At 34.7% G+C, this 14,074-nt stretch overlaps 2 protein-coding genes across 2 annotated transcripts; both read right to left on the reverse strand.

Annotated features, from left to right (window-relative positions):
- Positions 1-1,513: 1,513 nt before the first annotated feature.
- Positions 1,514-4,610, reverse strand: LOC132165116 (uncharacterized). Its single transcript, XM_088517612.1, has 7 exons — positions 4,290-4,610; positions 3,179-4,150; positions 3,002-3,070; positions 2,859-2,921; positions 2,713-2,775; positions 2,544-2,590; positions 1,514-2,396 (listed from the first exon to the last, which is right to left on the reverse strand). The coding sequence occupies exons 1-7, from the start codon at positions 4,608-4,610 to the stop codon at positions 1,514-1,516; spliced, it is 2,418 nt and encodes an 805-aa protein (XP_088373738.1).
- A 5,996-nt stretch (positions 4,611-10,606) lies between these two features.
- On the reverse strand, positions 10,607-12,260 carry LOC132188249 (dynein light chain LC6, flagellar outer arm-like protein). The gene is made up of 2 exons (XM_059602666.2): positions 11,964-12,260; positions 10,607-11,056 (listed from the first exon to the last, which is right to left on the reverse strand). Exons 1-2 carry the CDS (start codon positions 12,099-12,101, stop codon positions 10,901-10,903), a joined length of 294 nt encoding a protein of 97 aa, XP_059458649.1. The 5' UTR covers positions 12,102-12,260; the 3' UTR covers positions 10,607-10,900.
- Between the last annotated feature and the right edge of the window lie 1,814 nt (positions 12,261-14,074).

The raw sequence follows: 14,074 nt of genomic DNA on the forward strand, positions 1-14,074 counted from the left end.
ACCTTAGTTTAACTCCATTAGTCCCAAGTGCAATTTATGTTGCATTATTGTGTTGAAGACCGGGGGGAGGTGTGTTCAAAACCTTCCAACGAGTATGTAGTACGCGATATAGTGTTGAAGACCTTATTGTGTTCAACATCTTTCAATAAAGATCCTCAAACGAAAACAACATACGAAAACTACCAAAGGTATAAATTTGATTAAAGATACTCATATAAAAACAATATACCAAAAATAATACAAAAGTTGTACATTACATTGAAATATCCTCATACGAAATCAATAAACGAAAAAAAAGATCAAGCTTTACATTACCATTGCAATTTCCTCATATCAACACAACAAACCTAAAATAATACCAAAGCTGCAAATTACATTCAAATGTCCTCATACCAACACAACATACCTAAAATAATACCAAAGCTTCAAATTACATTCAAATTTCCTCATACCAACACAACATACCTAAAATAATACCAAAGCTTCAAATTACATTCAAATTTCCTCATACCAACACAACATATCTAAAATAATACCAATACCTAAAATAATACCAAAGCTGCAAATTACATTCAAATTTCCTCATACCAACACAACATACCTAAAATAATACCAAAGCTGCAAATTACATTCAAATTTCCTCATACCAACACAACAAACCTAAAATAATACCAAAGCTGCAAATTACATTCAAATTTCCTCATACCAACACAACATACCTAAAATAATACCAAAGCTGCAAATTACATTCAAATTTCCTCATACCAACACAACATACCTAAAATAATACCAAAGCTGCAAATTACATTCAAATTTCCTCATACCAACACAACATACCTAAAATAATACCAAAGCTTCAAATTACATTCAAATTTCCTCATACCAACACAACATACCTAAAATAATACCAAAGCTTCAAATTACATTCAAATTTCCTCATACCAACACAACATACCTAAAATAATACCAAAGATGTAAATTACATTCAAACATCGTCATACCAACACAACATACGAAAAATAATGCCCCTGCTGTAAATTACATTCAAATTTCCTCATACAATAACAATACGCAAACTACATACCAAAACATGTTATTGTTTTGGACTTAGCAACCAACATAAAAACAGCATACCATTGTACTAAACTTAGGAACCAACACACCAAAACAACATACCATTGTACTAAACTTAGCAACCAACATACCAAAATAACATGTCATTGTACTAAACTTAGCAACCAACACACCAAAACATGTCATTGTACTAATCTTAGCAACCAACATAGCATGACAACATGTCATTGTACTAAACTTACCAACCAACACACCAAAACATGTCATTAAACTAATCTTAGCAACCAACATAGCAAAACAACATGTCATTGTACTAAACTTACCAACCAACACACCAAAACATGTCATTGTACTAATCTTAGCAACCAACATACCAAAACAGCATATCCTTGTACTAAACTTAGCAACTAACAAACCAAAACGACCTATTTACATGTCATTATACATAACACCTAACATACCACAACCAACATCGTAATAATTTACAAGTATAAAACATCTGCCTATGGCTTCCAATCTGGATTTTTCGTTTCCTCTTGGCCTCCATAATTTCTATTCCTTTTTTTACTGTTCTCACAATGCGCTTGCCTTTCACTTGGTTTGACGATGAAGAAGCATTTGCACCACCTCTGCCTGCCACAGACGGCGTTCCACCACCCCTGGCTGCAACACCCCTGGATGCACCACCCCTTGCTGCCCCACCCCTAGTTGCAGTTGATACAGATGAACCACCTCTTGTTAATGGGCCTTTTCTTACAGATCCTGAAATTCGGCCACCCCTAGTCAATGGCCCTCTTCTTGCAGCAGTTCCAGTTTCACAGTCTTCTTCAGTTAAGTCAATGTGTATTGGGCCAGTGTTTTTTTTGGGAAAACTGTGACAAATACCAGCTATTCGATCCGAATGGCGAGTCCTTGTTGCAGGCCCTCCTATGGACAACTTAGGAAATAGTAGATCATCTAGATCATCTGTTAAGGGTCCAAGTGGGTCACCCCATGATGGAGGTAGTTCAATACCTGCACCAAATCCATGTTCAAGTATAGCTGGTCTACGTGGAGATGAGCCTTTGCCTTCATTAGCAACTCCAGTTGCAGGTGATACGCCCTCTTCATCAGCAGCTGCAGGAGGGGGTGATACTCTTTCTTCCACACCATCACCGGCGGGTGGGAAATCTTTGCGTACATGGGCAAATCCGGGGGGGGAGGGGGGGGGGGGGGAGGGGTGTGTGCTCTCGCTCGTCAACAAGATGCGGGATGTGGATTTCCTTTCTCTTGGAATGTGCACCAACACTTGTAGATGCTTTGCTCTTTGATATGCCCTTCTTCTTTATATGTAAAAAGAAACAATAAAAATAAAACAAATCAGAAAATAAGTTACATAAAAGACAATTATGAGGGTTCAAAACAAAAAAATAAATAGAAATCATTTGTTTGGGATACTGTTTTTAACTACCTTAAAAATAGTAGCTGACTGTGGACCAAGTAGTCCACCACACAATTCCCTAAGTAAAGACATTTCCTGCTAAAATAATACAAAATTTGTTTTAGCACAATTGGAACAACAAATTGTTAAATGGTGGACTACAATAATACCAAAACACTTAATAAAATAAATACAATAATACAAAATAATTAAAGTACCTTCTCCGTAACTTTTTGTTTCCCTTTGGTCCCTTTAGGTGTACTGGAACCATCCCTTTGTGACTACACACATAAGAACAAAACTATATTTAGTATCACAAGCATACCATGTATAAAAGTAAATAAATACGAAGTCCTTGAAGTACCTTCTCCAAAACTTTTTGTTTGCCTTTGCTCGCATTAGGTGTACTAGAACCAACCCTATGTGACTGCACACATAAAAAACGAAAATAGGTTTAGTATCACAATATTACCATGTATATAAGTAAATAGGAACTCCTTCCACTACCTTTTGCACAATTGTTTGTTTGCCTTTGCCTTTTGTCGCTTTAGGTGTTTTCAACCCAATACTTCGTGACTACACACACAACATCAAAAACAAGTTTAGTATCATGCATAACAACGAACTATAAATATTATAAAACATATGTTTATTAAATATGAGCTATATGTATGAGAAACTTACAATTGGTGTATCCGACTTCTTGCTATTGGATGCTTCACTTCTATTGGTTGGACATGCCCTTTTATTGTGTCCAACCCCGTTACACTTCCCACATCTCATTCGCGCTCCGTACTTCCTCATCCGATATGGATTTCTTGGGTCCCTGCTCTCATCGGGTGCCCTTCTCCTTAGCTTCTTTGGTCGACCCGGGGCAATTCTTCCTCTTGGAGGCTCCAACTTATCATGACTTGTTTTTATCCACTGTTCCTCACTGGGCATTGGGTATATTACAGGAGCATATGCCTTCTTGTAGACCTCAATAGTAAAGCACTCATCAACATAGTCTTCAGGGTCCCCACAATCATAGAGTATAGCTGCCACTGCATGGGAACATGGGATTCCAGTAATTTCCCACTGCCTACAACCACACCTTCTTCTACAAAGGTCTACCACAGATTGTCTATTATCCGGACAAGTAACTTCAAACATAGAATCACCAGCATACTGTGCAATGCAGTCAATTGCTTGCAGCCCAATTTCTTCCAACTTTGCAGCAATCCTAGGGGTTAACTTCCCAGTCAACTTCTTTATCCCTTCCCTCTTAACTTGATATCTCCGCATCAGCTTCTTCCGTATCATCTCCAACAAGGTCAACATGGGCTTCTCACGAGCCTTCAAAATATATGAGTTGAAACACTCACAGATGTTGTTGACTAGGAGGTCACACTTGGGGTAGTCACTAAACCATGCCCTAGACCATGTACTAGGGTCAACCTGACTCAAATATTCATATGCGGCTTCATTCATCTTCTTCAACTCTTCCATATGATCATTGAATTCATATTCTGTGTATGAAGAGGCTGCAGACCACAACTGTTCCTTCAGTGCCAACCCTCGATGCCCCCCAATGTCTCTAAAGTTGGCATATAAATGCCTAACACATATTCTGTGATCAACCATGGGCATAACAACCTCAAAAGCTGGCATTAGACCCTACAATATATATATATATATATATATATATATATATATATATATATATATATATATATATATATATATATTATGTTACCAAAACAGTAGTCAAACAAATTGCATGAATATTTAAGTTGTGAACAAGAAAACAATTTACCTTCTGTCGATCTGAAATGAATGTAGGCCTAGCATGCCTGTCATGGGTACCAAGATCAGAGACAAGGGTTTCAAGGAACCAAATCCAGCTGTCTTTAACCTCGGCTTCGACAACCGCAAAGGCAATTGGGTACATGTTGTTGTTCCCATCCCTTCCAACTGCAGAAAGGAGTTGGCCCTTGAACGGTCCTTTTAGGAAGCACCCATCTACCCCAATGATCGGCCTGCAACCCTCCAAAAAGCCTTTCTTCATGGCAGCCAAACAAACATATAGTCTTCCAAAATTTGGAGGCAAATTTGGGTTTGGTCTATCAACTTTCATAACAACACAGCTTCCACTATTAGTATGCCTCAAGGTTTCACAATAGTCCCACAACCTACCATATTGATCCTCAAGATTCCCATACAATCTTTGTTTGGCCTTCCTCCTAGCTCTGTACATCATACTTGGGCTCACATCAACACGCCATTTCTCCTTCACTTCATGTTGGATTACATCCAACGGCATGTTCGGCTGAACCCTAAACTTGTCAATGAGATTCTGTGCTATCCAAGAAGAGTTGACAATGGTGTTTCGGTATTTTCGACCACATATGTGTTTAGACTGTAATGATCTTACTTGAAATGATTCTTCATCAGGCATCTTCCTTCCATACACCCTGTACTTACATTTCGCATCCCTGCATACCGCTACACACCTCATTGTTTCATTTTTCGTAAATTTGACATCCTTTCCCCTCTTCACATTGTACACCCTCACAGCTTCCCTAAACATTTGAATGTTTGAGAATTTCATCTCAAGTTTAATGACTGGATCCACTAGATCCATAGCATGAAAGTCGACTGCACGTGCAGATTGTGTTTCACAATCTTCATCACTGATGACTGGCGACGCAAGTATATCACTCCTAGCCATTTCGGAGTTGTCATCATCATCATCACCTCCGAGAACACCAGCATCACCCTCACCCTCATCATTATCATGTTCATCACCTCTATCATCATCACCCTCACCCTCATCATTATCATGTTCATCACCTATATCACCCTCACCCTCGTCATTACCTCTATCATGTTCATCGCCTATAGCATCCTCACCCTCTTCAACACCTCTGTCATCCCCATCCTGTTCCTCTTCCTAACTATTTGGTTTTGTATTTGATGGTCTAGCCCCACTATCAATGTCATCAAGATCTACATCAAAAAGATCTTCATCATCACTAATCCTATCACGCCACCAAGGGTCATTAGGGTCAACCCTCCCTCCATCCTCATCTTCATCCTCCTCATCTTGTTCATCAACTACACCCTCTCCGAAAGAAACAACAAATAAGTGAACTACGTTATGACCAGTGTGCTTAGCAACCATAAATAGTACATTATGGTCAGATGTAATCAAATGCAAGCCATTGACTAAACTTTTACCAGGTTCTTGAAAAAAGATTAAATCCCCCGACTTGTACCCATAATGTCGACATATGCCTTCCAATTCGAAATATGACAACTCATCAGGGTCAACACTCTCTGTATGTACTGCCACATCACCCCCCACGTACTCACATCCATGTGTCCTGTTGAATCTACCACCATGGTGGACCTCAAACAATAACCTTGAATTGGCCATCCTACAAAGTCAAATAAACATTTTTAGTGAATAATTTGATTCAATTGGCCATCCTAAACTAATAATTTGAAATTAATTTCAAACTCAATAACATGTCACATATAGGCGATGCAATAGAAATTGACATGGTTAATTCCATCCAAAAGCCAACAATCCCAACTCGGCATTTAAAGGAAACAAAAGAAATACCGAAATAAATAAATTATATATAGTGGGTGCATGCCTTTATGTGTGTGTGTGTGTGTGTGTGTGTGTGTGTGTGTGTGTGTGTGCATCTCATCCAAATAAAGTTTGATTCACAACATAGAATTGACATTTCCCATTGCAATTTTCAGAAATGGGGGGTTCAAAATTGTAACTCAATTGGAAGAAGTAGAAAAAAATCCAACTTTAAATGAATATAATCACAAGTGTAACAAGGAGATGGAGCATATGATGATGATTTGTAAGTCATATGTTCAAGTCTTTCAACATTGTAGCTTCATTATAAAAACAGAGAGATATGTATAGCCAAACACCAATACTGTTTTTACTTTAAATTCCAACCAAAATCAATATGTGGTTGCTTACATTTGTCCCTCATCCAACTTCCAAGTATATATATATATATGTGTGTGTGTGTGTGTGTGCATCTCATCCAAATAAAGTTTGATTCACAACATAGAATTGACATTTCCCATTGAAATTTTCAGAAATGGGGGTTCAAAAATTGTGACTCAATTGGAAGAAGTAGAAAAAAATCCAACTTTAAGTGAATATAATCACAAGTGTAACAAGGAGATGGAGCATATGATGATGATTTGTAAGTCATATGTTCAAGTCTTTCAACATTGTAGCTTCATTATAAAAACAGAGAGATATGTATAGCCAAACACCAATACTGTTTTTACTTTAAATTCCAACCAAAATCAATATGTGGTTGCTTACATTTGTCCCTCATCCAACTTCCAAGTATATATATATATATATGTGTGTGTGTGTGTGTGTGTGCATCTCATCCAAATAAAGTTTGATTCACAACATAGAATTGACATTTCCCATTGCAATTTTCAGAAATGGGGGGTTCAAAATTGTAACTCAATTGGAAGAAGCCTAAACCCTAAAAAAAATTCCCCCCTAAACCCTAAAAAAAATTCCCCCCAAAAACCCCTAGAAGATGGTCCAAAATTAATTGCAAAATTGGGGCATACCGACAAAAAATGATGAACCCAAAATAGTCAACAATTCACAATAACCCCAAAACCAATATTGCCCCAAAACCCCAAATAAACAAAAAACCCTAGTACATGGTCCAAATTACTTGCTAAATTGGGGCATACCGACAAAAAATGATGAACCCAAAATATCCAACAATTCACAATAACCCCAAAACCAATATTGCACCAAAACCCCAAATAAACAAAAAACCCTAGTACATGGTCCAAAATTAATTGCAAAATTGGGGCATACCGACAAAAAATGATGAACCCAAAATAGTCAACAATTCACAATAACCCCAAAACCAATATTGCCCCAAAACCCCAAATAAACAAAAAACCCTAGTACATGGTCCAAATTACTTGCTAAATTGGGGCATACCGACAAAAAATGATGAACCCAAAATATCCAACAATTCACAATAACCCCAAAACCAATATTGCACCAAAACCCCAAATAAACAAAAAACCCTAGTACATGGTCCAAAATTAATTGCAAAATTGGGGCATACCGACAAAAAATGATGAACCCAAAATAGTCAACAATTCACAATAACCCCAAAACCAATATTGCCCCAAAACCCCAAATAAACAAAAAACCCTAGTACATGGTCCAAATTACTTGCTAAATTGGGGCATACCGACAAAAAATGATGAACCCAAAATATCCAACAATTCACAATAACCCCAAAACCAATATTGCACCAAAACCCCAAATAAACAAAAAACCCTAGTACATGGTCCAAAATTAATTGCAAAATTGGGGCATACCGACAAAAAATGATGAACCCAAAATAGTCAACAATTCACAATAACCCCAAAACCAATATTGCCCCAAAACCCCAAATAAACAAAAAACCCTAGTACATGGTCCAAATTACTTGCTAAATTGGGGCATACCGACAAAAAATGATGAACCCAAAATATCCAACAATTCACAATAACCCCAAAACCAATATTGCACCAAAACCCCAAATAAACAAAAAACCCTAGTACATGGTCCAAAATTAATTGCAAAATTGGGGCATACCGACAAAAAATGATGAACCCAAAATAGTCAACAATTCACAATAACCCCAAAACCAATATTGCCCCAAAACCCCAAATAAACAAAAAACCCTAGTACATGGTCCAAATTACTTGCTAAATTGGGGCATACTGACAAAAAATGATGAACCCAAAATATTCAACAATTCACAATATTCGGGCATTGTAACCCCTAAACAATTCAACACCCTAAACCCTAAACCCCCAAAACTCCCAATTTTACAAAAAACCCTAAAGTAGATGGTTGATAATTAGTTGTAAAATTGGGGCATACCTAGATAGCAACCGAAATTTATGAGAACAAGTTGTTTGCTTTCTGCTGTCCCCTTTCTCCACGCAATGGGACCACGAACAAGGGACCACGAACAACTTCACCGAAATTGTCGCCTGGGTGTTGTCGTGATGTGTCGTGTGGGTGGGGTAGAAACGAAAGGAGACCACGCGATTTGCTGCTTCAATACACGAGGGGACCATGCCTTTGGAACTTTCTTCTTCACCTTGTCGTCGTGCTTCCGTGGGGGTGTGTGGGTTTGTTTGGAGTGAATGTCGAGTGGGTGGAGTTGAAAAGGGGTTGGGTTCATCATGTAATATTACTGAGGGCTAAATTGGAAGGTTTTGAGTGAAAAAGTCACGTGAGGAGCACGTGCGCCGAGTTCCGTCCATTTAAACGGAAAAAACAAACGGAGGGTTTAAATTGTCAAATTTTGAAACTTTAGGGGGGTAAATTGCCAATTTTTGAACTTCGAGGTTAAAATTGCAAAACCCCTGAAACTTCAGGGGGGTAAAATGCATTTTCCCCAATTTTCTTAGAGATTTTGGCCTTCCCAAAAGTCGTCGATATTTTCTTAGAGATTTTGGATTTATTTTAGGGGGGGGGGTGGTTCTTTGATCAAATTTGATTGAAGACCCCTGTTGGGTTTGTAAATATTTATGGGTTTGTTGTGGTTTGAAAACCCTTCTGAAAATTGGAAAATTTAAGGCAATAAGAAACAGGTCTGAGTTTCTTCCACCTCAAGTTTTTCGAACAATGTATGTTGCTGATGTTGCTCTGGGTCCGATTCGCAAGGAGCCGGTGGATTATCAAACCCGGATAAGATCTTCCACAAAGCTGGACTTCAAAGATCATTTCACCAAATCTGCAGCAAAGATCTGGTTGATAGAGAGAGGCCAATACATTTCACCAAATCTCACTCCAAAGATCTTGTACAAAGCTGGATTATCAGAAAGAAAAAAAGATCTACTTTCATTTATCTTCTCTTTCCTCCTCCTTTTTTTTTTTTTTTTTTTTTTTTTTTTTTTTTTAAAAAATTAAATTAATAAAAATTAATATTTTAATGAGGTGAAACGGTGCATTTTGATTGGGATTAACAGTTGTTAAAAAATTTTGACTCTAGAAATTTTATTGGCATTTCGATTGACCCAGAGAATAAATTTTCGAAAAAAAAACTTAAAAATTTTTAAATTTTGGTGGATTCACTCAGAAATTTATTATACAATTACCCTTATAATTATGTATTTTTTATAACAATATACGAGATGCTCTTTGGTCCATTTTCTAGTCATGATTTATTAATGGCACAAGAGATAATATGATCGGTTCGGATACAAAGAGCTAATAAAGTCCCCAGCATTAGATACCTAGGGTTCATCCAAACTAATGAAATAGGATTGAGATTTCTTTAGATATTTAAAAATAAAGAAGTAATAAAGGCACAATTTTGGCTCAATTTTTTCTTTTATGTGGTCATTTTTTTAAAAACAAAAAAAAAAAAAAAATTTATTAAGCAATAACATCCTATGTAGTCATTTTTTTTTATTTGGTATATTTTATTTTTTTAAAAAAAATGGTCTTTTTCTTCGTAATAATACCATTTTTATGAAGAAAAATGTCATTTTTTTTAAAAAAATACCAAATAAAAAATGGACCTTATAGGATGTTATTGGTTCATAAATTTATTTTTTATTTTATTTTTAAAAAAAATAAAAAATAAGAGAAAAATTGGGCCAAAATTGTGCCTTTATCATGCCTCTTAAAAATATGAGATTCTTAGATTTTAAAATTTAAAACATTTATTACATCTAATTAATGATCCAAATAAATGTAGAGGTTTATGTGTTACCGAGGTAAGTATGTAACTTTAGTTTTAACCTGTTAAATCCAATTGTCTCGGTAACACACAAATATTTACATTTATTTAAACGGTTAAATATAATAAAAGGTTGAAATTTAAAAATTTAAAAATCCCACAATTGAAAAAAATTTGAAAGGATATGAATCCAATGAAACAACACTATAAGACAAAAACATTCTTCTTCGAAATTAGTAATTTTTAATCTTGAATTTCGAAATAAATCATTTTTTAATTTCATTGTCTTCTCAGCAACCCAACAAAACATTAACGATAAATAAAGAAGAAAAAAAAAAAAAAAAAAAAGAGATAAGGGAAGGAATAATTTAAAGAGGATAAACTTCATGACAACTAAGCTATTAGCTATAGCCTATGCACAAAAATGGTACATATATGATTATTACAAGGCTGAAGGCGCACAACAACGGGAAAATCCGAAAGTCCCCCATGTGACCGCGTTCATACTATACTAATTTTATCCCTATTATTTCTATTATTTCTTCTTTTCAACCATCCACACGTTCTAGAAAAAAGACATGGGAAAATGTAGTGCACTTTTTCCTCAGCTCCTGCCTTTTCTGTCCAACTTTCTTTACAACCAAACACTGCCTTGGCATCAGGGAGAGGAGGAGGAAGCAGCCCCTTTGAAGATGAGAAAATTGAGAGTTTCCAATTTAAAGTAGATGAAACTTCCTTTAGAATGAGTAAAGAAACACCCAAAATTTGAACCCACCACGCACTGCCATCCACACCCATGTGTCTTGTCAAAATCCTGCATATTATATATATATATATATAATCACATATTTCAGCTTTCGAAGTTCCAAAAAACCAAAAAAAAAAAAAAAAACAAAAAGGATGGAAATATCTTCTCCTCTCTCTTCTTTTACTACATATTATTTAATTATTTTTTTTCATATTTCCCTTTTCTCGTAGTTCCTTTATATAGTCCCAAAAAAACATTTATTCCATATCTCATGTTACATATTATTTTTTCAACATCTTTTAATTATTATTTTTTATAAATATATCATTAAATTTGTGGACCGATGAAGTTACCATACAAATTCAATGATAAATTTACCTATTCATTATAGTGAGACGAGTGAAAGATATATAAAATGAAAATTCATTACCCCAGAAAAGAAAAGAAAAATAAAGGTTCTTGATGAGAAAAGAATAAAAAGAAAGATGATGGGCTGTTTGGTAACCATCTTTTTCTTATTTTTCTTAAAAGAAGTCAACTTATTTGTTCATATATATATATATATTAAACATTAAATTTTTTTTTTTATTCTATATCACATCCATCATTTTTTTTTTCTTTCTCATTTAAAATCTCTTTGCAAACCATACCCCGCAGAAAATGAAAGGGTGTGTTTGGCAAAGGAGTAGATCGGATCAGACCCAAAGATCCAAAAAATTTATCTCAAAATTAATTTCAACATTTTTATTTTTTACATCACATTAATCACTTTTTATTACTATTTAAACAAAAAAAACACTATAAAACAAAATTTTTTACTTTTTTTTTATACAAAATATTCTTACTTTTTTTTCTCTCATCAATCAAATCTGCCACAGTTCCGGTCAACTTCATTTTTCAATCCCTTTGCCAAACACACCCAAAGTGTTTTTTTAATAATGTTTTCTATGTATTTTAGAAAGAGAGAGAGAACCTTTTTGATGTGGGCAGCAATGGATCTGCAGTCAAAGACATCAAAGAGATCCAAAGCTTGAGAGGCAGAAGCCATGGCTTGGAGCTGCATCTTTACTGGCATGTCTGTGTCTTCTACCATAGCTTTTCCTTCCAACATCCTCTCTAGATCTCCTTCTCTCAAGACGTACACTATATATCTCCCTCTTATCTTCAAAACCCAGAAAGATTATCTCAATCTCTAATGTTCTCCTATGTGTACGTAGAACATGATAGACTACTATATAAATTATAAAAGAACCTCTCTGCCTTCCAAGTGTAAGGGATTTATAAGAGTGCAATTTTAAGGTGGCACATGGTCCAACTTTTTTGTCCCTTTTTCTCCTGCCTTTAAGCCCTTTTCTACGTTATTCTATTTAGATTATGATCTCTCTCTCTCTTACTCTCTCTCTCTTACTCTCTCTCTCTTACTTGTGTCATAGTCATGAGGATAACGATGGAATGGAAAAAGACTAAAATAGTAGTCAAAATGGATGGTGACAAATTCATTGTTACCCGTTTAACCGAACAAACCAAGGACGCTTAAGATTGATTTATTCCGTTATTTTTAGAATTCACAGTTAAAATTAGATTATTTTTGTTAATTTTATTTAGTTTTGGTAGTTAATTCTAATTAAGTTTTTGTTTTGTTTAGGTCCTAAATTAAAGCAACTCAGGTTTTCCGATACGCCGAGGGGAAAAAACCATACGGTTTTATAGTCTACTTGCTTGTCTCCTAAAATATCAACAACATACGACGGAAGATACCATGACTTGGACACTCTAGATTCTTAGAACATTCTTAGCAGCCCTACTAAATTTTATTCATCAAAATAATTAAAAATATACTTTTGGTTATTTTGATAACTCATTTTTTTAACAATTCACTTTCATTATTCTATTTAAATATTTTTTTTTTTCAAATATGTGTTTATCTTTTTTAACTATTAAAAAAAGTAAGATAAACGAAAAGTAAAAAGGAAGAGAGAAATAGATTGTTTAATCAATATGTGAATGAATAGTAATTTTTAAACTTGATGAGTACTGTTCACCTCACTGCATTTTTTTGTTAAAGTAGTGTGGCTGAAAAATGGACATTTAGATCATTTTAATTAAATTGTCTCACCAAAATAACTAAAAAATAGTTCTAGTGAGACCGCAAGAATTACTCTTATAAATTGGTTATTTTTTCTTGGAAATCATAGTCTAATAAATGAATATCGTATATTCTCTCTTTTATATCAGTCCAGTCACCTTCATATACTCCATTGCTTTTGAATGTCAGGAAGCAACTTAAGGACTCTTTTGTTTCCCACATACCCACGGTTAGGGGTGTCAAAAAAAATTGGATACTAACAAAAAAATTGGGTACCAACCGGTAATCGAAAAATTAGTTAAAAAAACCGGTAACTAGGTATTCGGTTTCAGTTTCAGTTTTTGGCACCCAGTTATAACTGGGTATATATATAAAATAATTTTTTTTTTTTAATTTTAATTTTAATTTTTAATTTTTTATGGCATTTTTAAACATTGAATTTTTGTGACATTTGTAAAGATTGGATTTTAAGGGCATTTTTCAAAAATGAAGTTTTAGGACATTTTTAAACATTGGATTTTTTTATTTTTTTTATTTTTTTAGGCCCAAAAAGCCAAAAACAGTGATTTGTTTTTTTTTTTTTTGGATTATTTAAGTTTTTTTTTTTTTTTTGAATAATCACAACAAAACCCAACTTATTGGAACAAAAATGCTAATTGATATATTCTTTTTTTTTTTTTTTTTTTTTTCAAAAAAAAAAATGTAAAAAATTGTTAAATTAAGCAAAAAAATAGACTCAATACCTCAAATAAGCCCAAAAATTAGGCTCAATACCTAAAATAAGCCCAAAATGATTTTTTTTTTTTTTTTTTTTTTTTAAAAGAAAAATTGGTTACTCGGTCCTGATAGCCAAGTATCAGCCAGAACCGGCCGATTATTGTATAACCGAATAACCGGTTCTGATTTTTCAAAATAAAAAAATTGGGTACCCAGGTTTCAGTTCCCAATTTTGGCCAATTACCTGGAATTGGAATCGGGTTGACACCCCTATGCACGGC

The sequence above is a fragment of the Corylus avellana genome, chromosome 6, assembly GCF_965113065.1.
Source record: "Corylus avellana chromosome 6, dhCorAvel1.hap1.2, whole genome shotgun sequence".
Classification (NCBI taxonomy): Eukaryota; Viridiplantae; Streptophyta; class Magnoliopsida; order Fagales; family Betulaceae; genus Corylus; species Corylus avellana.

Coding starts and splice junctions, on each gene's coding strand:
- LOC132165116 (XM_088517612.1), bottom strand. CDS start 4,610: ATGAAAGTTGATAGACCAAACCCAAATTTGCCTCCAAATTTTGGAAGA. Junction 3,071..3,178: donor AGAAGTCGGATACACCAATT/GTAAGTTTCTCA, acceptor TTGTGTGTGTAG/TCACGAAGTATTGGGTTGAA. Junction 2,776..2,858: donor AACAAAAAGTTTTGGAGAAG/GTACTTCAAGGA, acceptor TTATGTGTGTAG/TCACAAAGGGATGGTTCCAG.
- LOC132188249 (XM_059602666.2), bottom strand. CDS start 12,101: ATGTTGGAAGGAAAAGCTATGGTAGAAGACACAGACATGCCAGTAAAG. Junction 11,057..11,963: donor TTGCTGCCCACATCAAAAAG/GTTCTCTCTCTC, acceptor TATAATATGCAG/GATTTTGACAAGACACATGG.